Source organism: Vitis riparia, chromosome 18 (assembly GCF_004353265.1).
Source record: "Vitis riparia cultivar Riparia Gloire de Montpellier isolate 1030 chromosome 18, EGFV_Vit.rip_1.0, whole genome shotgun sequence".
Taxonomy (NCBI): Eukaryota; Viridiplantae; Streptophyta; class Magnoliopsida; order Vitales; family Vitaceae; genus Vitis; species Vitis riparia.
The window spans coordinates 25,008,746-25,032,535 of record NC_048448.1 but is presented as its reverse complement, the minus strand read 5'-3'; the positions used below and the strand labels follow the sequence as shown (position 1 = coordinate 25,032,535).

Sequence of the window (23,790 nt, the reverse complement as noted above, 5' to 3'; positions counted from 1 at the left end):
TATTTTACATATGTATTAATTTCTCCCAATTTTCGTATTTTTTAAAGAATTATTTGGGAAACCATTTGTTTGGATAAAGAGAAAAGGTGTGAAAATAAGGAGAGTTGTGAGTATAAGATCACTTTGTATTTTCTTTTTTATCATAGTGAAGATTCTATGATGGCAATGGCACAGTGGACATAACTCTCATATTGAGACCGGAGTGTGTGCATTCTATCTATTTTTTTGTTCATTCATCTTGCAAATAGAGATTTTCTCCTCACAAAAAATTAAAAATTAAAAGTAATATAAACATAAAAATAATATGATAAAATATTTTATTTTATTTACATATGGTAAGATCTAAAAATAAATCAATAAACATTTTATTTAGCATTAACATACAAAGTCTCTAATTAACATAAATCTTATAGACTAAACCTTTAAACAATAAAAATAATTTCTAAATCTAAATCCAAAATTATCAAATGTATTATTATAATTAATATTTGAAATTATCACGCATATTATTTGTTAGATAATAGTTTCATTTTGTGTCCATTATGTATTTATTGTTATATTTAATTTTTTTTTCTCACTAATTATTTATTTTATATTAGTCATGTTTTTAATGTGTCCAAAAAATTATTAAAATCAATAAATATGAAAATAAACCAAATAAATATCAAATATTAAAACATAATATACTTTTCCGTTATTTTGGTTTTTGAAACCCTCAACTGTCAAACAAGCTAACACACGATCGGTTCCAATGAAAGAATCAAACAAAATTCATGATCAGAGGATAAGTTTTTTGTACTCAGTAGTAAATATGCATAAAACATGGATGGAATATTTACAACATCATTTGGTGTGAAACAATTAATACACAAAAAGCAATTGGCATTTTCTCGTGTCCATGATTTTGTTTTTTGTTTTCATCTAAGAGTCTTTAAGACTCGTCGGGCTTTGGCTCAAGGAGTACAGGGATTTTCTCTATGTGGTCACCGCGCAACACCTCCACAGTCACCTGAGTATCTCAACACAATCAATACTTAGCTATTATTGGTTTTGATGTAAGTCAGCCTTCAACATTCATGCACAACAGTTTTTAAGGTGGTTTGTCATGCCCAAGATGCGCACATGAGAAAAAGATCCCACGGATTATGCTTTTGATGTTTGTGGAAGCTTCAAGGAAATCATTTTTTGTGAACCAAGGGTTCAGTAATCACCTCCCAATGTTGCCTAAAGAGGAAGTTCACTTTGAAAATAAAATAAAAATAATAATAATAAAATAAAAGTTCCTACAGAGCTACAACCTGGAGAATGGGTTCAAATGTGCTACCTCCATCAGATTATGGCAATTTTAAAGCTCTAAACACATGCAAGTTTTAATTTTTGAAAAACATTATTATTGGTGATAAGAGTTGCAGGGTGAAATGTGGAGAATCGTAGCAAAATCACAAAACCAGAAATAATAATATAGCGGATGGGTTGAAGGAAGCATACCGTGTCACCCACTTTACACTGGTCAAGAATTCTGTACAAGTCGCTTCCATTAGAAACCTTTTTTCCATTCACCGATGTTATGATGTCACCTAAAATAAGCCTGCCATAGGCATCACGTTTGGTTGGTAGTAGGCCCTGCAGAAAAGTCAGCCTTGATTTAGCACGAGCTACTCTTTCTTAGAATGAGTACCAAATTGAAGCATCTCGCCTAACAGGAAATTACTATCAATGATAAATGTAACTCAGGGATATAACAAGGAAGATCAAGAATACCGCTTTGCCGGCAGGACCGTTTGCAGGAGCATCTAAAACAAGGACCCCACTTACACCCAACTGCTCCACAGACTGATCAGGCGCAAACTTAATTCCTAAAATAGGTCTTGTGACTTTTCCAAATCTCACCAATTGGTCGACAATGCCACCTACCTGAATTGTATATGAGAGGATAAATTATCCCAAAGCATGTGCATTTCTATATCTAACTACGTTCATATGATGAAAGAACAAAATTTGAGCAGTAACCTACAGTGTCAACTGGAATTGAAAATCCGACACCAGAAGATGCACCAGAGGGAGAATATATAGCTGTATTTATCCCGATAAGGCTTCCCGAACTATCAAGAAGTGGTCCTCCACTATTACCAGGATTAATAGCAGCATCCGTCTGTATAACATCCTGAATTGGACGGCCCGTAGCAGCAGAACTGATTTCCCTCCGAAGCCCACTGTAGAGATATAAAGGATGATTCAGTGAAAGCAGTACTTTCATAGACAGGCCAATTTTAGTATATTGGACAGATAGGGATAGTAGAATTTGCATTTTTTCCTCAACATTTAGCTGACAAGTGTGAATTTGTTTTCTGCAGTAGATTGCAACATCTATTTCCTATTACTATATACAACAGATGTTCTTTTTTTTGGGAAAACAGGTTCAAAGTCACCTTGTGAGCACCATAAGTGTGGTGACTGTGTTTCCTTCTGGTTGTCTTAGTATAGATAGCAAACAATTATTAGAGTTTCAATGCTAAGTCATACTTTCATAAATTACTCAGTTTTTACTAGCCTTAAAAGTCATCTCTAAGACAAATTTCCTCGGATATTTCCAATAGCATTTTGGTGCAAAAATCTCATGAGAGTGAAATTAGAACATATCATGAAAAATTGAAATATAAATAAATCATAAATGAATTGAATATAATATTTTAAGATGACAACCAGTATGGACCTCTTACCTGATAACACCAGTTGTAAGAGTATGATCAAGTCCAAACTGCAGAAATGTAGGCATCAAAAACCAGAGTACCATTTTGTTAATTGTAATGATATAAAATATGCATGAAACTTTATCATTCATTGTATATGACAATAAAAGTTTCATTAAGCTCTTACAATCATGTTATCTTAAGAATATTAAAAGCACTAACCATTAATTAGCCTCGTGTCTCTTTTCAGGCACCAATCCTAAAATACAAAATATGCATTTTCTAGAGTCCTATATCATCCTCTTGATCACATTTTGGGGCAGAAGAGATGGAAGAAAATTCATCATCAATTCATGCTCTATATGTAAATATATTTTTATCAGAATTGATGGAATATATTGAAAGAGGTAAATAATAAATACAAATAAAAGGGAGGATGAGGAAACCCTGTCATGAAGAGAGAACAGAAGAAAAGGAATAGAAAAAAATGATGAGAACCAGACTGTCTGACCCCAAAAGCAGTCATGGGTATGGAAATCTCATTAGAATCCCTCTTGGTTAGCACAGCAACCAGCTCATTTGACAATCTAAGCTTCCAATGAAATGAGACTACAGAACCCCTTGCAAGGTCCTAGAGAATATGGTCCCTGATAAAAACCTCGTTAGACCAAGCTCATCTCTTGGGTAGCACATCAGCTAGCTCATTTGATGATCTATAGGCTTCCATTGAAAGGAAATGACAGAATCCTTTAAGATCATTATTGTCCTAACCTACAGAACAAACTGCCACAAATTTCTCCCTTCAGAAGAGACCCAAGAGACAACAGTATACAACAGAATAAGAGATCCCCAAGAAAGAAGCCTCTCTCAAGCTCACTGAAAGGCTAAAGTCTCCACATCCAAAGCAACACAAAGACTGCATGCAGAGAACAAGCTTAGACAAAGACCCATAAGGTCTTGAACATCCTCTCCAATGTGCATCTAGACTAGGTTAGCCTGGGAACTCCCATCAAAATTGAGTTTGAGAAACCCTGAAAGTTGTTTGATCAGGGGTGGGTATGGGCTCCATTGATTCTGAAGAGTAGTCCAATCTCTACTCTGGTTCCCAAAGCTAGCTGCTCACCAATCCCTATAAATGATGCTAAAAGGAATACTGTCAAATTCTATATAAACTGAAAATCATGGAAGTCAAAAACCATTCTCTGCCCCACAACTCTTGAAACAAGGCCTGTTTGTTTTCAAAGAACTTGGCATCCCTTGTTAACATAAGGACACAGATAGTAGCTCAAAAGGCACACCCTTCTTTTCCTAGCCCTCTACCAAACCATCAAGGAGAAAAGCATCATAATATAAATCTCCTTAAAAACTAGCCAGTGAATCTTAACAAGCCCAAACAAATCCTATCATAAATGATAGCAGAAGAGGCAGTGCAGAATAAATTATCTGCCATCTCACCACTATTTTGTACACAAGAAACAAATGCTTAGGCCAATATCTTTGTGAGGTCTCCTGATTTCCTTGGACATTATATGTTTTAAGTTTTAAAAAACATGCTGTTCTCCCTGTGTGGAACGATCATTGTGGAACCTGCATAGCAGAATGACCTGCAAACACATTACAACTCCCTCAGGGGGAGAGCAGGCGTGAGCCAGCCATTCCGCTCCTGATGGGGAGGCCCCAAGAGCCCCACCTGCCACCATGCCTCATGCACAGGTGGGGGTGGCTTGCAGTGGCCCTCATGCACATGCTGTTCTCCAATTAACTGAAAACATTAATTCACCCACCATCCACTCGGTAATCAAAAACTTAAGTAATTCCATATAATCATAGATATTGCTGCATTCACGCCTATTGATTATTAAATATATCAGCCATGGCCATGCAAAAAATTTAGTCATAGGAATAGTTCAAAATTAATGAAGATTGTGCATCTGTTTAGATAACAAACTTGAAAAAGCAGAATGGCAAATCTGAACTCACCGGATTCCCAATAGCATAGACTTTCTGGCCAACAAGCAAGTCTGCAGAGACACCAACAGGTATGGGTCTCAGCTTCTCCTTTGGTGCATCAACACGCAAAACAGCAACATCTTTGTCTTGGTCAAATCCAACGACTCTTGCATCATAAGTTGTCTGGTCAGCAAGAGTAACCCTGTAAATAACTAGCAGCAATTTAATTCAAATACAAATATATAAATGAGCAAGCATACCTGTATTAAAATTAGAGTCATAAATTTCAGGAAGTTCAAAGACCAGAATCCGATGTGAAACCAAATATTTTTCAACCAATCACAAGAAATCTCCCATTCTGGATATTTGTAACATTGGCACATCATTCAAAGCCACAGATGATGAAGGGGCAACTAGCATGAGAAGAATGGGGGAAGAGATGAGTAAATTTCCTAACATGACAGGTTTATGCAGGGATCAATGATGAGCTCATTATCTTTCCACATTGATTATGAAAGAAATGGCTAGGAACATTTAGTCCCATGATATACACTGTTAGATGACCATATAGTTTTAGTTTACAAAACTACTGCTAGAAGTTAACATTAGAGCTTAGACACAACGAAGAGAGAGAGAATCTTTAAAATTAAAGGATAAGCATTAGAAAGACAGAATTTAACTTCAGTAATATCCAAAATACGAATTTAAGGGCAATAAATTGTTGGCCAAGTGACTGCTTTTGTCATTTTGGATCCATTCATCCATAATAAGTGGCATATTAACAAGCACATCACACAGAGAATTGAAGCAGGTTGGGTAAAGTAGAGAGGTAATTCTGGTGAGTTGTGTACTTTTAAACCATCAAACAACCACAAAGTAAAAAAGTACATTATAAACTGCTATAGAATCAGGAATAAGGACCTTGAGATAGACTAGTGGCAATACCCACTTATGAGAGATAGAGAGAGAGTAAAAAAACAAATGCATTCTTGAGAGGCAAAGGACAACCAAATGAGAAGGACTAGGTGAGGGGAAGAAGTCTAACATGATCAATCATACAAGACGAACGATGATACTGAACCAGTAAACAGGAGTGACTTTATTCCAATTGTAGGGTGCTAAAACATGGCTTGAGGATGCAAGAAAGACATGGTTAAATATTTGAGGGAAAATGATTTTATGTTTTGTGAATAATCTGTACAAAGGGATTATATATTCAGAGCAACTACAGTCAATTTAAGGACAGTTTGACAATCCTATCAATCCCATAAATCAGGGGACAGCTTAACTAATTACAAACAAATTAGGAAATTGTTACAATTACAAAACTACTATAACTTTTCCAAATCTTAATAGTTTTACATTGATTTCTAAAAGTTAGAATTACACAGATTCCCCAATACTCCCCCTTAAGCTAGTGAATAGATACTATTCATTCCTAGTTTGCCTGTAATATTTTGGAATGAAATGCTAATCAATCCCCTAGTTAAAATATGTGGAAATCCATTATAATTTTAAATGATGATTGGTAGGATAATAGGGAAGGATTGAGACCCTAATTGTGGATAATTTGTGTTCTTCCATATTTGTATTTTTTTTTCCTTTTTAATTACTCTCTGTGTATTTGTTAAATAGGGATACGTTTATGTAAAAAGATATAGTTTTTTTAATGAATTTTCAAATCATTCTTAGTTTCTTCATGGTATTAGAGCCTCGTTTGCTCTAAAACCCTAACCTTTTGTTAAATAGGGATACGTTTATGTAAAAAGATATAGTTTTTGAATTAATTTTCAAATCATTCTTAGTTTCTTCATGGTATCAGAGCCTCATTTGCTCTAAAACCCTAACCTATCCATGGATGCCCAAAGAGGAAACCACTATGAAAGAGTGTCGGAGATACACTCTTCGATGGGCCTCGTCGGTGCATTCAACAACTCCCCACTCCACCTTACCATTGAAAAACTGAATGGTAAGAATTACAGAGAGTGGGCTCAAGCAATCAAGCTCGTTATTGACGGAAAGGGAAAGTTAGGGTTCCTTATCGGCGAGACTCAACGACCACCTCCGACCGATGTAGCAGCATCCCAGAAATGGTGGTCCGAAAACTCCTTTATCACCTCATGCTTGATTAACTCCATGAAACCAACCATTGGAAAGACTTACATGTTCCTCCCAACAGCATAGGACGTGTGGGATGCGATACAGGAAACGTATTCTGATGCTGAGAATGATTCCTAAATCTTTGAAATCAAGATGCGGCTTTGGCAGATGAAGCAAGGAGATCGGGAAGTCACGGAATACTACACCGAGATGTTGGGTCTGTGACAAGATCTCGATCTCAGCTGCAAAGAGGAGTGGGAGTGCAAGGGGAACAGTGTGCGCTTCAAGAAGAAAATGGAGAACGAAAGGGTCTTCGAGTTCCTAGTAGGGCTGAACCGTGAGCTTGATGACGTCAAGAGTAGGGTTCTCAGTCGCCGGCCGTTGCCCTCCATCCGAGAAGTCTTCTCCGAGGTGCGGCGAGAGGAAAGCAGAAGGAGAGTGATGTCGGATCTCTCCTTTGGGCCTGAGGGCTCAGCCCTTTTAACTCATGGGCCTCATACTGTTGTTGGACGTGGGCCCCATGCTGCTGCTAGTGGGCCTCATGTTGTTGGATCTAGTGGCCCAAGCCCAAGACAATCCAAGAGGACTTATTGTGAGCATTGTAAGAAGTTGGGTCACACTAAAGACACTTGTTGGGCTTTACATGGCAAGCCCGCAAATTGGAAGCCCAGACAGCCCAATAAAGCCCATAGTCATCAGGCCTCCACCGAAACCCAAGCAAACAAAACGCCCACAGAAATTTGTCAATCAACTTCTAGTGTGAGGTTTAATTCCAACCAGCTTGCGAAATTATATGAGCTTTTTTCTAATTTCCAAGCCTCTGGTCAGTCTTCTACCACTTTATCCTCTGGTTCTTTGGCAAAAAAATGTACTTTTTTGACAGCCCTTAGCACCATGTCTCAGACTACTCCCTGGATTATTGACTCTGGTGCATTTGATCATATGACTGATGCTCATCATTTATTTTCTACACATTCTCCCTGTGCCGGTAATTTAAAAGTAAAAATTGCAGATGGTACTTTATCACCAATTGCTGTCAAAGGGAGTATTCGTATTTCTGAGCGATTACTCTCAACCTTATCCTACATGTACCTAATTTATCTTGCAATTTGTTATCTATTAGCCAGTTAACCAAAAGGTCTAATTGCTCAGCTAAATTCCTACCATCTTATTGTGTTTTTCAGAAACGAAGAGAAATATATTAATAGAAGGAAAGATACAGGAGAAAGAAAAGAAAAAAGAATCAAAAGAAACCACTAGAAGGATGAGAGGTCCTTCCTACACAATCTGAACACCAGAAAAACACCCAACATTAGCTAAAACCAAAGAGAAACCCCCACAAACTCAAACTTTTGAAGCGCAAACCTCACTCCAGTTGAGTTGTAACACATTTAAAGGAACTCCTCTAAAAGCTGCAGAACAAGAGGCCCAAAGAGAGGAATAGAACAAAATCAAATCCCATAACGTCTCTTCCGATCTCCCCTTATCCTCAAAAATCCTATTGTTTCGCTCTTGCCACACTATCCAAACCAAAGTAAGGCAAGCAACTTGCCAAAGAGTCTTGCCTCTTAAGGAGTTCCCCAAGCCTTTAAAAGCAATAACCAACATGTCCTCAAAACTCCTTGGAGGGACCCAAACCAACCCAGCTAGCTTGAACAACTTGTTCCAGAGTCCAATGGTAACAGGACAATGAAGAAAAAGGTGATCAATCGACTCTCCATTTTCTTTGCAAAGAATGCACCATTGAGGACAGAGGGACTTGTAGGGTCTTCTCAATTGCAACTTGTCATTGGTGTTCACCTTCCCATGAGCTACTAACCAAGCGAGGGCCTTAACCTTTTAAGGGGCTTTTGAACTCCACAAAAACTTGGCCGGAAGGAACAAAATAGGATTAGAGACTTTTGACAAGGCCAAGAAAAAAGATTTCACTGAAAACAAGCTTGATGAAGACAAAGACCACGCTCTAGAATCTGCCAAAGAAGGAGAGAAACGCACTGAACTGAGGGAGGACATTAATCTCTGAAGGAGATCAATTTCTGAATCGGTAAGATTGCGGCGAAAATTTAAATTCCAAGCCAATGGAAAGGAATTGCCAAGGACATTTGAAACAGTGAGGTTTTTCACAGAAATAATTCTATAAAGATCAGCAAATTGCGAGCACAAAGATTAGTTACCCCACCAAAGATCTTCCCAAAAGCGAATTCTCTCCCCATTGCCCACCACTAGGCGAACAAAAGGGGAAAATTCCTGGAAAACTTGAGCAATAGCCTTCCAAGGACATCTGTGTGACCATCTAACCACCATGTTGGCGTCCCATCCATTAGGATGTGTCCCATATATACTCACTATAACCTTATGCCAAAGACCACTCCTTTCTCTAGGGAACCTCCAAAGCCATTTCCCTAAGAGAGCAATATTTCTCAAAGAAATCTTCCCAAAACCCAAACCTCCCAACTCCTTTGGTCTGCTAACAACCTCCCATCTGACAAGATGATCTTTCTTCCCTTCCCCTGCCCCAGACCACAGAAAATTCCTTTGCATCTTCTCAATCTTTGAAGCAATTGAAGCTGGGATTTTAAAGAGGGAGAGGAAGTAACTAGGGATGTGAGACAAACAAGACTGAATTAAAGTAATCCTCCCTCCCAAAGACAAATAGGCCTTTTTCCAACCATCCAACCTTCTCGAAATTCTCTCAACCACCGGGTCCCAAAAGCCTATTGTCTTTGGGTTCCCTCCCAAATGAAGACCTAAATAAGATAAAGGCCACTCAGACACTCTACAATCAAAAACCAAGGCCAGACTAGACAATAGCTCCTGCCTAGTGTTAATACCTGAAATGGTGCTTTTCTCTAAGTTGATTTTTAAACCAGAAACTTGCCCGAAAACCAAAAGGATAATCTTGATGTTTTGAAGATGTTCCAAAGAGGCTTTAGAGAAAAAGATAGTGTCATCTGCAAACTGTAACAAAGACACTCTTGTCCTATCCCTCCCCACAGAAAAACCCTCAGTAAGCCCAGTTTCCTCTACTCTGAACAACAACCTACTCAGAACATCTGCCACTAAAGTAAAAAGGAAAGGAGAGAGAGGGTCTCCTTGTCTCAAACCTCTAGAAGCCTTAACCCAACCCTTTGCATTCCCATTAACTAGGATTGCAAAACTAGAAGAAGACAAACAGCCCCTTATCCACGATCTCCATTTCTGGCTGAACCCCTTCCTTTGAAGCACATGATCTAAGAAGCCCCAATCCACATGATCATAGGCCTTCTCAAAATCGATTTTGAAAACAATTCCTTCCTCCCCTGACCTTCTTTTCTCATCCACCACTTCATTGGCTATCAACACAGCATCTAGAATGTGTCTCCCTTCAACAAAGGCTCCTTGAGAACCAGATATTGTTTCATGAAGAACTTTGCGTAACCGCCCTGATAAGACCTTAGCAATTATCTTATACAAACTTGTAACCAAGCTAATAGGTCTATAATCTGAGATTTTAAAAGATTGACTTTTCTTAGGCACCAAAGCAATTTCAGGACCTATCATCGGGGAAGACGATTGGCAGTGCTAAGGAACATGAGGGTCTATATTACTTCAACGAAACCGAGGTGCTTGGATAAAGTTCTCCTACTGTTTGTAATTCTACCTCTTATCCTAAGGACAGTGAACTTTTGTTATGGCACAAAAGGATGGGTTATCCTAGTTTACAATATTTAAAACATTTATTTCCCTCACTATGTTCAAATAAAACTTTATTGAATTTTCAGTGTGAAGTGTGTGAACTTGCCAAACATCATCGGGCGTCTTTTCCTAAATCTAAGTATAAACCATCCATAACATTTACTCTGATTCACAGTGATCTATGGGGTCCCTCACGTACCCTTAATAGGACCCATAAAAAATGGTTTATTACCTTTATTGATGATCATACTCGCCTATGTTGGGTATATTTGTTGACTGATAAAACTGAGGTTCGATCAGTCTTCATGAACTTTCACTCTATGATACAAACACAGTTTCACACCAAATTCAGATTCTTCGTACTGAATATTTCAATCACTCCTTGAGCACTTACCTACAAGAAAATGATATTATACATCAAAGTTCTTATGTTGACACCCCTCAGCAAAACGGGGTTGCAGAAAGGAAAAATAGACATATTCTTGAAGTTGGTCGTGCTTTGCTGTTTACTTCTCACATGCCCTCACATTTTTGGGGTGACTCCATTTTGACAGCCACATATCTTATTAACCGAATGCCTAGTCGGGTCCTATCCTTTGTCACACCCCTCCAGAAATTCCAAGAGTTTTTCCCTCACTCGAGACTTGATGCACATCTTCCACTTCGTGTCTTTGGGTCCACTGTGTTTGTCCACACTCACGGACTTAAGCAGAACAAATTTGATCCCAGAGTGCTTAAATGTGTCTTTCTTGGCTACTTTTCCACACAAAAAGGCTACAAATGTTATGACCCAATTTCTCAGAAGCTATATGTTAGCCTAGATGTCACATTTTTTTAGCATACTCCCTACTACTCGCTTCAAGGGGAGTCCATGAGTGAAACTAGACCTTCCTTAACCTTTGACTATTTTGATGTTGCTATGTTTGAATCCACTCCGTGCCTTATATCTACCCCTTCGCCTAATACAGAAGGACACTTAAACTCAGGGGGAGATACGGAATTACAGACAAATAGGAAAACATTTGTCTACTCAAGGAGGCCAAAATCGAAGTTCAATGAGACACTCAGCTCCGAAGCACTAAAAGAGTCAGAACCGGTGATTGTTCCAACCCCTCGGGAGTATGGCTCCAATTCTGATCAGGTAACAGATGACTTACCCATTGCTCTTAGGAAACAACCTTGTTCTTGTACTCTCCATCCTATCTCAAAATTTGTGTCTTATAACTCTCTTTCTGCGAAGTGTTGTGCTTTTACAACTAACCTTGACAGAATCTAGATTCCTAAAAACATTCAAGAAGCCTTCGAAATTCCAGAATGGAAAGAGGCTGTGATGGAAGAAATAAGGGCATTGGAAAAAAATGAGACTTGGGAAGTGATGAATTTGCCAAGGAGGAAGAAACCAGTGGGTTGTAAATGGATATTCACAGTGAAATATAAGGCGGATGGCACAGTAGAATGATACAAAGCCCGCATAGTTGCAAAGGGGTTCACTCAAACCTATGGCATTGACTATACTGAGACATTTGCATCAGTAGCAAAGCTGAACACTATACGAGTTCTTTTATCCTTGGCAGCAAACCTCGATTGGCCACTCCATCAGTTTGATATCAAGAATGCCTTTCTGAATGGTGAACTAGAAGAAGAAGTGTTTATGATGTTACCACCAGGGTTCTGTAAAGAAGGAGAAGAAACCAGGGTATGCAAATTGAAGAAATCCCTTTATGATCTCAAACAATCACCCAAAGCATGGTTTGATAGATTTGCAAAGGTGATTAAGAACCAAGGATATCAACAGGGACAGTCGGATCATACTATGTTCTTCAAACAGTCCAATGATGGAAGGATGACCATTCTAATCGTGTATGTCGATGACATCATTCTCACTGAAGATGACACAGGAGAAGTGAAAAGGTTGAAGAAGGTCTCAGCCACAGAATTTGAGGTGAAAGATCTAGGTCAAATGCGGTATTTCCTAGGAATGGAGGTCGCCAAATCAAGTAAGGGAATTAGTATTTCCCAAAAAAAGTATGTACTTGACTTGTTGACTGAGACTAGCATGCTGGGATGCAAGCCAAGCGATACCCTTATCAAGGCAAGAAACAGAATGGAAAGTGACGAAAAGCCCGTGGATAGAGAGAAATATCAACGACTAGTAGGTAGACTGATCTACCTTTCTCACACTAGACCTGACATTGCTTTCGCTATAAGTGTGGTTAGCCAATACATGCACTCACCAAAGGAAAGTCATCTGGAAGCAGTGTGTAAGATCCTCAGATACCTAAAGGGTTCTCCAGGGAGAGGACTATTCTTTAAGAAGAGTGATAGTAAGAAAGTAGAGATCTATACAGACGCAGATTGGGCGGGATCAGCAAATGACAGAAGGTCTACTACAGGTTACTGTACCTATGTCTAGGGGAATTTAGTAACATGGAGAAGTAAGAAGCAGAGTGTAGTAACCAGAAGCAGTGTCGAAGCTGAATTCAGAGTAGTTGCACAAGGTATGTGTGAAAGACTATGGTTGCAGAAACTGTTGGAAGAACTAAGCATTACAATAGAGCTCCCCATTAAACTCTATTGTGACAACAAAGCTGCCATTAGTATTTCTCATAATCCTATTTAACACGACAAAACCAAACATATAGAAGTGGACAGACACTTTATAAAGGAAAAAATTAAGAAAGGGATTATTTGCATGACTTATATCCCTACAAGGAAACAATTGGCCGATATTTTCACCAAGGGGTTACAGAAATCAAGCTTTGAAGACTTTATTGGCAAGTTGGACATGATTAATATCTATGATCCAACTTGAGGGGGAGTGTGGAAATCCGTTATAATTTTAAATAATGATTGGTAGGATAATAGGGAAGGATTGAGACCCTAATTGTGGATAATTTGTGTTCTTCCATATTTGTATTTTTTTTCCTTTTTAATTGCTCTCTGTGTATTTGTTAAATAAGGATACGTTTATGTAAAAAGATATAGTTTTTGAATGAATTTTCAAATCATTCTTAGTTTCTTCAAAATATCTACCAATTGTCCATGTGTTGGGACATACGAAGTGCATATCAACTCTTTGTCAAGCTTCTCGATAATGAAGTGTCTATCTACTTCAACATGTTTGGTAGGGTCATGTGAACCTAATTATGAGTAATGTCAATGATAGATTTGTTGTCACAGTACAACTTCATTGGTGCCTCTCACTTAATTTTCGGATCATCAAGAATGATTTTTAACCACAAAAATTCACAAATACTATGAGCCACAACTCTAAACTCTACCTTGACACTTGAACTTGCCATTGCAATTTGCTTCTTACTTCTCCAAGTTACCAAATTTCCTTTAAGTACTGTGCAATGCCCCAAAGTCAACCTTCTGTCCACAACCAAGCCATCCCATCCAGCATCCATGTATGCTTCAAGGCTTAGCTCTACACTTTTCTTAAACAAAATTCCTTTCCTTAGGGTACTTTTAAGATATCTTAGAACTCTATAGGCTGCTTGAAAATGAACATCCTTTGGATTGTGCATGAATTGGCTTATCACACTCATGACGTATGCTATATCCAACTGTATGCGTGAACCCACTTCTGAATCTTCCTTGATCCACTAGTATATCATCATTAGCCTCACTTAGATCGTGATTTGGTTCAATCAGTGCCTCAATAGGCTTGCATCCTAACATTCCAACTTCTTTGAGGAGATCAAATACATACGTTTGTTGTCACACAAATATTCCTTCTTTTGATCGAGCTACTTCAATTCCTAGAAAATACTTGAACTTTCCAAGTTCTTTTATTTCAAATTCCTTGGCCAACCAATTTCTAAGTTATTGCATTTCCTTTGTATCATTACCCATCTCAATTTTATCATCAACAAAAACAATCAATGTTGTAACTCCCCTTGAAGTCAAGTGTTTAATAAACAATGTGTGATCTCCTCAACTTTGTTTGGACTTCATCTTCAACATTACCTTGGCAAATCTTCCAAACCATGCTCTCAGAGATTGCTTCAGCCCATACAAAGTTTTCTTCAACCTGCAAACTTTATTTTTGTTAAAAAACTTGTCAAAACCTAGCGGTGCCTCCATATACACTTCTTCTTCCAAATCACCATGTACAACTTCATTTTGCACCTCAAATTGTTGCAAACACCAGTCAAGGTTAGCTGCCAAAGATAAGAGCACAATCACATAAAGTTTCTTGGTAATCAACCCCATAAGTTTGAGTGCAGTCCCTAGCTATCAATCTTACCTTATATCTTTCTAGAGACCCATCAGCTTTATATTTCACCATAAACACTCATTTACACACCATAAGCCTTTTCCTTTTGGAAGGTTCACTAGCATTTTCCTAATTCTTACCCCTAAGAGCCTCATGATGAGTTTGAGAAATTTGAACAAAATTCACTTGGGTGAAAAAGCTCTTGTATTGAGAAGATAGTTTGTCCAAAGAAACAAAATGGGATATTGGATGTTGCGTGCAATTTCTAATTCCCTTCCGAAGTGTTATGGGAACATCTATATCATTTATAGTAGGAAAAGGTGTTATGTTACCATACCTGGTTACAAATTGGATTCTTGTACTCGCATAGGTGGAGGAATGGACATCCTTCTCCTAGAGTACACTTGGAGTGGTTGGACATTAGCAAGAACTAAGGCAAGAATTTTTGTTTTAGGCTTTTCTAGCCTAGTATTGGTAGGATTTTTAGGAAGTGACTCAAGTGACATAAAGGAAGATAGTGGCTGCCAAGGTAAAGTAAAACCTAATGAACCTAGTGGAAAAGGAAGATCAAGCAAATACATATCCTTATCTTCCATAGTGGTTGTCTCCCCTTGAAGATAAGGATTAGAAAAACAAGATTGTTTCTCAATGAAGGAACATCCATGGAGATAAAGAATTTTCTTGAAGGTGGGTGATAGAATTTATATCCTCCCCTTTTGTGGTAGAATAACCTACAAAGATGCACTCTAGGGCACGTAGATCAAGTTTTCCCTAATTATGGGCATGAATATGGACAAAGTTAACATATCTAAAACTTTCAGAGTAAGCTTACAAGTGATATGATAATCTAGAAAATGGTTGGAAAAAACACTAATAGGGCTTTCAAACCCTAGAACCCTTGAGGGTATTTGGTTCATCACATGTGTTGTAGTCAACATGACTTCTCCCAAATAAGATTTAAGAACATTTGTTTGAAACAAAAGGGCTCATGTAACCTCAAGTGTCTATTTTTCCGTTCAACGACTCCATTTTGTTTAGAGTATCTACATAAGATGAGTAATGAACAATACCTTCTTTTTGAAGAAAAGGTAATAGGGTTTGATTGAAATAGTCCCTCACATTCACTCCTTAAATTCTTAATGCAAACCTTAAATTGGCTTTTGATCATTTCGAAAAAATTTGTAAAAAACTTCACTTACTTGGGATTTTTGTTTCAAGAGAAAAACTCACGTTACCTTCATGCAATCATCAATAAATGAGACAAACCACTTTGAACCCTAATATTAGGAATTTTAGATGGTCCCCAAATATCAAAGTGAGTCAAAGAAAATGGAGAAGATGACCTTATAGTACTCAAAGGAAAGAAAGCACGATGATGTTTAGCAAACTCACAAATATCACATTATAAAATGCTAACATCAACATTTTTTAACAATAAAAGGAACATATATTTGAGTAAACTAAATGATGGATGTCCAAGATGAAAGTGTTGAAGCCAAATGTCATCTCTATTGGAAAAAAAAAATTCTTAGATAAATAGGAATGTGAAGGCCGGTTGTTATTACCACCCTTTGTCTCAAGGAAATAAAGTTCATCCTTTTCCTTAGCATGTTCAATCATCCTCCTCGTAACTCAATCCTAGAAGACACAATGGGTCTGATAGAAAATCACTCTACAATCCAAATATTTGGTAACTTGATGAATAGACAAAAGATTGGCGGATAATTTAAGAACACACAACACATTCTTTAGCGGAAGAAAGGGGAACAAAGTAATGGCTCCCTAACCTATGATAGTAGTGAAAGAGCCATCTACAATTTGGATTTCCTATTACTAGGACAAGGATTATAAGATAAATGACCGAGAAGAATTTTTCATATGATCGGTTGCTCCTAAGTCTAAGTCTAAGACCCAAGAACCATTGTGGAATGCGTTTGAGGCACTAAGGGCATAAAAAGTAGGAAACTTACCTATTTCTGCAAATGAGCACAATCCATTTGGTCTTTCAAGGGAACTAAAGAGATTTCTCAGCGTCTCTATCTCCTCCTTATTGAATCCTTCAATCTTCAAGCCACTCGAATTGTAATTCTCATAATGATGGCCTTTTGCATTAGTTAAGTGAGTCTATCCTCTTTGTTGTCCAATCTTAAAAACACCATTCCGACCTACTCCTTGGGTTTTGCCATAGAGTTTCCAATAGGTCTCATTGGTGTGACAAAGCTTCTTACAATAGGTGCACCATACTCCATCCCAATTGAATGACCTTGTCAATCCATTCCTGTTTCAATTGTGCTTCCTTGTCCTTCAATATTCCTCTATCATTTGTTTTTGTGGAAACCATAGCAACATCCCTTTGACTTTCTTCCGCTCAAATTATTGAGAAAACCCTTGCAATGAAAGTAAAGTTTCCTTCCCTAAAACTTGCACTTGAACTTGGACAAACTCAACAATAAGTCCTACAAAAAACTCAAAAATCCTTTCCCTTTCTACTAGCTTTAGTAACATGGCAGCATCTTGACTACACTTCATTTTAAAATTCTGATAATAGTCCAATTCAAGCCAAATTCATTTCATGACATTATAGTATTCAATGATTGAAAGAGAACCTTGTTTGGTTGTTATTTTTGTTTTAATTTCACAAATCAAGATTGCATCTTGCATCTTAGAGTAGGTTTAGTAAACTATCTTGTAGATCTCATTTTTTTTTTTTTTTTTTATCGATAAAAAGGAAGTATATTAAACGAAAAGAGTAAGCACCAAAAAACAGTGCCCTCCAAGTATACAGGGAGTATACAAACAAGCCCAAAGACACACCCCTAAGGGGAAAGGAAAGCAACACACCAACTTCCCTTACTTAGAGCCTAACCAGTCTAAAAAGCTTACAAGAGAAGAAGGGCTCAAAACTAAAGAAACCCTAACCCAAGACCAAAGATTACATACAAAAGAATATTTCAATCTTTAAAGCGAAAGCTCCACATTCCCAAAAGCTAAAAAATTCCTTTCCTTCCAAACTGACCAAAAAATACACTAAGGAGCCATTTGCCAAGCCTTCTTATGAGCTTTCCCCACAAATTCTCCATGCCATCCAAGAAGAGTTTCCTTCACTGTACACGAAAGAGTCCAAGACACACCAAAAAGGGAGAAAAGAAGATTCCACAAGGCCCGCGTCTTGACACAATGAAGTAAAAGGTGATCCACCATTTCTACTTCCGATAGACAAAGAAAGCACATGTTTGCCAAAGAGAACCCCCTTCTTTGAAGTTACTCCAAAGTTAAGACTTTACCCTAGGAAGCCTCCCAAGCAAAGAATGCTACCATAGGAGGCACTCTCACTCTCCAAATACTATCACAAGGGAACAAAGAAGAGCCTCCAAGCTCCAACATAAAATAAAGAGACTTGACTGAGAAAGCGCCACACTTTGAAGTTGTCCAGAACACTCTATCTTCCTCTTCCCTTTGCACCCGGAAGGCTTGGATCCTCTGCAAAAAATGTTCCACCTCCTCGATCTCCCAATCATTAAACACCCTTGCAAAAAGAAGGGTCCAGCCATCCCCATCACCAACAGAATTCGAAACATCCAAAACCCACGCATTCGACAAAGAGATGGAAAATAAAGAGGGGAATGACTCACAAAGTGGTTCATTTCCACATCACTTGTCCATCCAGAATCTCACTCTCTGCCCACTACCCACATGGTAGGCCAATCTGCCATTTAAAAGCAACCACTCCTTCCTAATTGCTTTCCAAAGTCCAACACCGTATCTCCCACTTACTTCCCGAGTGCACCATCCCCCGTCCTCTTCACCATACTTGTGACTTATGACTCGCCTCCAAAAAGCCTCTCTTTCATTTGCATACCACCAATTCCACTTACATAAGAGAGCTCTATTCATCAGAGCTAAATTTTTCACACCTAACCCACCTTTCTTTTTATCCAAGCAAATCAAGTTCCACCTAACAAGGTGTGGCTTTTGGACGAGAGCTCCCCTACCCTATAGAAAATCCCTCTAGATCTTCTCCAATCTCAGCCTCACTTTTCTTGGCAAGTAGAAGAGAGACATAAAGTATATAGGCATACTAAAAAAAGTGCTTTGAATTAGAGTGAGTCTCCCTCCTTTTGAAATATATTGTCTCTTCCACATAGCAAACCTTCTACGAAAACACTCTTCAACACCATCCCACACGGCCATTGATTTGAAGGGTGCCCCTAAAGGCAAACCCAGATAACAGGAAGGGAGCCCACCCACTTTACAACCCAACTCCAAAGCCAAATCCTCTATATCATGCACCCTACCCACCGGGACTAACTCACTCTTCTCTAAGTTGATCTTCAACCTTGAACACGCCTCAAACCACATGAGAAGCCAGCTTAGATAAGTCATCTGATCTTCAACTCTGTAGATCTCATTACTGTTGCAAAAACACACAAGTCTCGCTTACTTCAAGCAACATCAAATTCTATAACCAAGACATGATCATGGAATTTTTTTTGTCCCATTTAACAAATGCAAGATCATTTTGAGTAGGTCTAGTTCCCATCAAATAGCTTAATTTTCCCTTTCTTTTAAAAAAGTCTTCACCACTTGTAACCATTGTAGCTAGTTTCTACCTTTTTTATTTTTTTTTCTTTTTTGTGATAACCGAGGAACCTTCCATGGCTAAGCTCTTAGGACTCTCCATGAGGACCCAAACCTCAGGGTGCTAACCGCCCCGCAATAACCAACATCGGGTAATTCAAGATATCATCAATGGCAGGATTCAAACCCAGGACCTTGTGCCACTTACTAGAACCACACTTCCCGGTGTTCGCCCTGACCAACTAAGCTACCCTAACGGGTAGGTAGTTTCTACCATTCAATTGATATGACAATTGAATATTCTACAACTCCTCTTTTGGTGAGTTTTATTGCACCTCTCCAAATTGGTTTTGAGTTATCATAGAAATAAGGTTGACTTCAAATGTTTTGGACATGGTTAAATAATGGGCAGGACTGAATAATGGACGATTAGAAGAGATTTTTCAAGGAGTCGAATTTCTCAAGAAAAAAAAAATTGACAAGAGAGGCCATAGGGTTTAGAAATTTTTCCCAAAGAGCAAGAGTGATACCATGAGGGAAAATATGATTTTTTTTGTATTCTAAGTAAAATGTACGAAGGGAATATATATACAAAGTAACTATAACCTATTTAAGGACATTTTGACAATCCTATCAATCCCCATAAACTAGGGGACAACCTAACTAATTACATAAAAATAGGAAATTGTTATCATTAGGAAACTACTCTAGTTTTTCCAAAATCTCTATAGTTGTACATTGATTTCTAAAAGTCAAAGAATCACACAAATTCTCAAACACTATTACTAGCAAAAAGTATGTGAATTTGATAAGAGAAAATATTTAATCTAGCTAGCATCAAATGGTTGAAAATTTAATGCTTTTTTTTTGCTAAGTTCAGGATTTAGCAAACTCCACAAAAATATATAGAGGTTGCAATTTTTAGCACAATTCACAAACAAAACTCAAAAACAACACAAAATTAGCGGGTTTAAGTTGTGGTTAATCATGTTTATGTTGTATTCATGTCAACCCCCTTAATTTGTTTATTAAATGGAACGTGTTTGAATTAAAACCATCAACTTCAGTATGACCTATTCTAGCATATTTAATTTATAGTGTTGTGTTAGCACAATTATGACTCAACCCATATATGACCCATTTATTCCCATAGTTGCAGATCTTAAGATTTTCCTTTTTTTTTTTAAATAAGGCTCTTATCAATAAGTGATCATAATTTTATTATATATTTGGTAAATCATTTTGAAACATAAGTTGATTTATAGTTCATGTAAATTTAAAGTTTTAAATGAGTTAAACAAGTTGTAATTGCATTAGGTGTGTCATAATTGTATTCAGCTTAAAGGGATTACTCATGTAATTTTTGTATTAGATTATAACACCTTAACCCAACCCAATGTCATCCATCCATTAAATGGATTACATGGATCATGTTATGCTACTCACATAATAACAAGTCATGTAAAAAAAATCCAACACAATTATTAATTGCATCATGTTCAGCTAAACTAAAATTCATCATTTTTTATCTTGATGTGATATGAACTTGACACAAGACAACCCAATTACCACCCCTAAAAACATAGGAAGTCACAACTTAGTTAAATAGGTTAGTGTTTACATTTCACCTCGGCCTTTTTTTTCTTCTACTATTTCCCACTGTGTAATGTTACAAACAAAATAGTATTTCATATTATAACATAATTAGCCACAAGTAAAGATCCTAAGCAAAGCAAGATCACAGTAGTAGATTATGGTCAAACAGGTTTCATGTCATGCAACAATTAGAAATCTTTAGCAAGCCAATACAAAGGTCAAGCAACCCTAAAGCTTGCCCAACCCAATCTATTAAACACATTGAAAATGCACTATGAGCCCTTTGATTGCCACCTTGAAAATTTGTCCCTAGGCTATAACACATACCAGTATCAACACCTAGCCTATTCAAAATCTTAGGGTGTCTAAGCTCCAAACTAATAGAGGCCACTGCATCTTCTCTAACTTTAATCGTACCATTCCTCTTGTGTGTTGATCATTAAAGAATTGGACAAATCAAAACCAACACAATGACAAACTAGTACCAAATTAGTTCATCAAATTTTCACTTCCTACATGCACACCTTGACAATTCACATCGAAACATTTCCAACGAACTTGTTACAAATAGGGTTCTAAAGCTCCAAAACCATAAAGAACACCTAATCTTCTATAGATTTCTTTTTCTGACAAGCAAGGAACTTTTAATAGCAGAGCCCTATGGACTCCCCATGGGGACACAAACCTTGGGGTGTAATCGGCACCCGCCACAACCACCACCAGATAATCTAGGGTATTCAACCAGCGACAATAATCGAACCCAAGACCGTGCACCTCACCACACAACCCAGCACTTGCCCTAACCAACTAGGCACCCTAATAGGCCTAATCTTCCGCAACTTTAATCGTGCAATTCCTCTTATATACCAATCACTATACTATTTGAGTCATTGTGCAGACCCGAAATCAACAAGAATAAAATCAAATAATTCAAAATCAAAAGTAGTCATAATAGAAGCTATTGCAATAAACACAAAATTTCAACCACCGACAAAAAACATAACTCCATAAAAGCTAACCAACCTGAGATCAGATGCACCACGAATTACATGATAATTTGTGACAATGTGACCATCCTTATCCCACACAAAACCTGAACCAGACCCCTGCGGCACTTCCAACACATCCAATGTGAATGCATCCTGCCTACACATCAAATGCATCAAATCAAGCAGAATCAACCACAAAAGTCCTCACAAGTCCCAAATTCCTATAGATTGTTGGCTTGGCCAGTTATGCAACAGCTTAATTTTTTAAGTTAACCAGTACTTTATCATAGCATCAGAGCTCTAGTTACCAAAAGTCTCAAATTAAGGACTCTGTTTGTTTACTCCCCGTTTTATATATCGTTGGACGATTACCTAATAGCTTAAATTTTTTACTCAATTGGTAAATTAACAAATCAATTGCATCTTAGCACTTGGAAACAAAACTTGCAATGTAGACAAGAGAGATTGTGTTGAAATTGAGTACGAGAGGCCTATTTGTTCAAAAATTTCAACTTTAAGGTTCATCACTTGAGTTTATACATTATCATCTTATTAACTAACAGCCTAAGCTTTTGGGTTCGTAGTTAATTAAACAAATACAACATTGACTCGATATCTAGCAGTGAGATTGGTTATGTGTAGTTCTAAATTTCAGTCACTTTCACTTGCTTATTCCTCATTTATAGATAACAGATTAAGCTTTTGCGGCAGTTGGTAAATTAACAGATCCAACGGCAACTCAGTACCTGGCAGCGAGGTTGGTGATGTAGACAACAGATGGCGTATTCTCCTGAAACAGCCGAACAGTAGCGAGCTCATCGTTCTGCAATTTTCGGGGAGCTGTGACCACAAATGCGGAGGCGGAGTCAACATCGGCGACGAAGAGAGAGAAGGAGAGAGCGACGGAGGTGCAGAGGACGAGGAGAGAATCAAGGGCGGAGGAGAGCGGGGCTTGGGAGGAATGGTTGTGGTGGTTGTGGAGGGCGAAGGTGGTGAGATTAGGGCTCCGATGGAGGCACACCCGATGTCTGGAGAGGGAGAAAATAGATTTTGTGTTTGGGGAGCGAGAAAATGCGGTGGAAGGGGAAGGAGAGTTGGAGAAGAATGTGGAAATGAGGGAATACGCAGCAGCCATGAGAGTGAAGAGACACCTGCTGTTGTGCGATTGAGTCTTTTTCTGGACTGCTTTTAGTTCTTTCATTTCCATTTACTGTATACTTTTATGTGATTGCCGATTTCTTGGAGCATTCTGCTATTATGCATTCAACAACCCATCAGTGATGATAGACGCTCATCAAAGAATTGGACTCCCGCCGTCCGATTGTGGGGCCACTAGCTTTGAACGGGTAGAGAGGTTCCAAAAGCACGCACCTTGTACATCAGTCCAGATACTCAGAAACCTAACACACTGCCAAACGGGAGTTTTGGCTCAAAATGGTCCATTTATTAAAAAAAAAATATAGGATTTAACTACTTTACAAAACTTATGTTCAAATTGTGTCATATCATAAAAAGGTTTTTTTTTTTTAATTTTAGTTAAAGTCTCAATTGGCGATTGAGGTTTTATTTTTGAATTGAAGTCGCAATTGTTAACTGAGGCTTTATTTGTTAATTGAAGTCGCAGTTACCAATTGAGACTTCATTTTTTAACTAAAGTCGCAGTTGCTAAATGCGACCTCATTTTTTAACTAAAACCAAAGTTATTAACTGAGACTTCAGTTAATTTTTTTTAAAAAAATTAAAATTTAATTAAAATTTATTAAATTACAATTTATTAATGAAATAAAAAATATATATAGTTAAATAATAAATTATTTATATTTAAACTTAAAAATATAGTATTACTTCAACAAACATAAATTGATAAATAGAAGATATTATAAATGAATATTTTATTTATTAATAATCTTAAAATAATAAATTTATATAACATATAAATAATATATAAAATTGTATAATTTATTAATTTAAGATATTTAATTTGTTGTTT

General features: G+C 37.5%; 1 protein-coding gene across 1 annotated transcript; it reads right to left on the bottom strand.

The window, feature by feature from the left end:
- Positions 1-720: 720 nt before the first annotated feature.
- LOC117907277 (protease Do-like 1, chloroplastic) lies at positions 721-22,997 on the bottom strand. Its single transcript, XM_034820771.1, has 8 exons — positions 22,547-22,997; positions 21,835-21,957; positions 4,671-4,842; positions 2,721-2,758; positions 2,015-2,213; positions 1,762-1,914; positions 1,489-1,623; positions 721-1,009 (listed from the first exon to the last, which is right to left on the bottom strand). Exons 1-8 carry the CDS (start codon positions 22,933-22,935, stop codon positions 932-934), a joined length of 1,287 nt encoding a protein of 428 aa, XP_034676662.1. The 5' UTR covers positions 22,936-22,997; the 3' UTR covers positions 721-931.
- Between the last annotated feature and the right edge of the window lie 793 nt (positions 22,998-23,790).

Excerpts from the sequence above, each read along its gene's own strand:
- LOC117907277 (XM_034820771.1), bottom strand. The coding sequence starts at position 22,935 with ATGGCTGCTGCGTATTCCCTCATTTCCACATTCTTCTCCAACTCTCCT. Across the intron at positions 4,843-21,834 it reads CGTGGTGCATCTGATCTCAG|GGTTACTCTTGCTGACCAGA; the intron begins GTTGGTTAGCTT and ends AGTTATTTACAG. Across the intron at positions 2,759-4,670 it reads TCTATGCTATTGGGAATCCG|TTTGGACTTGATCATACTCT; the intron begins GTGAGTTCAGAT and ends ACATTTCTGCAG.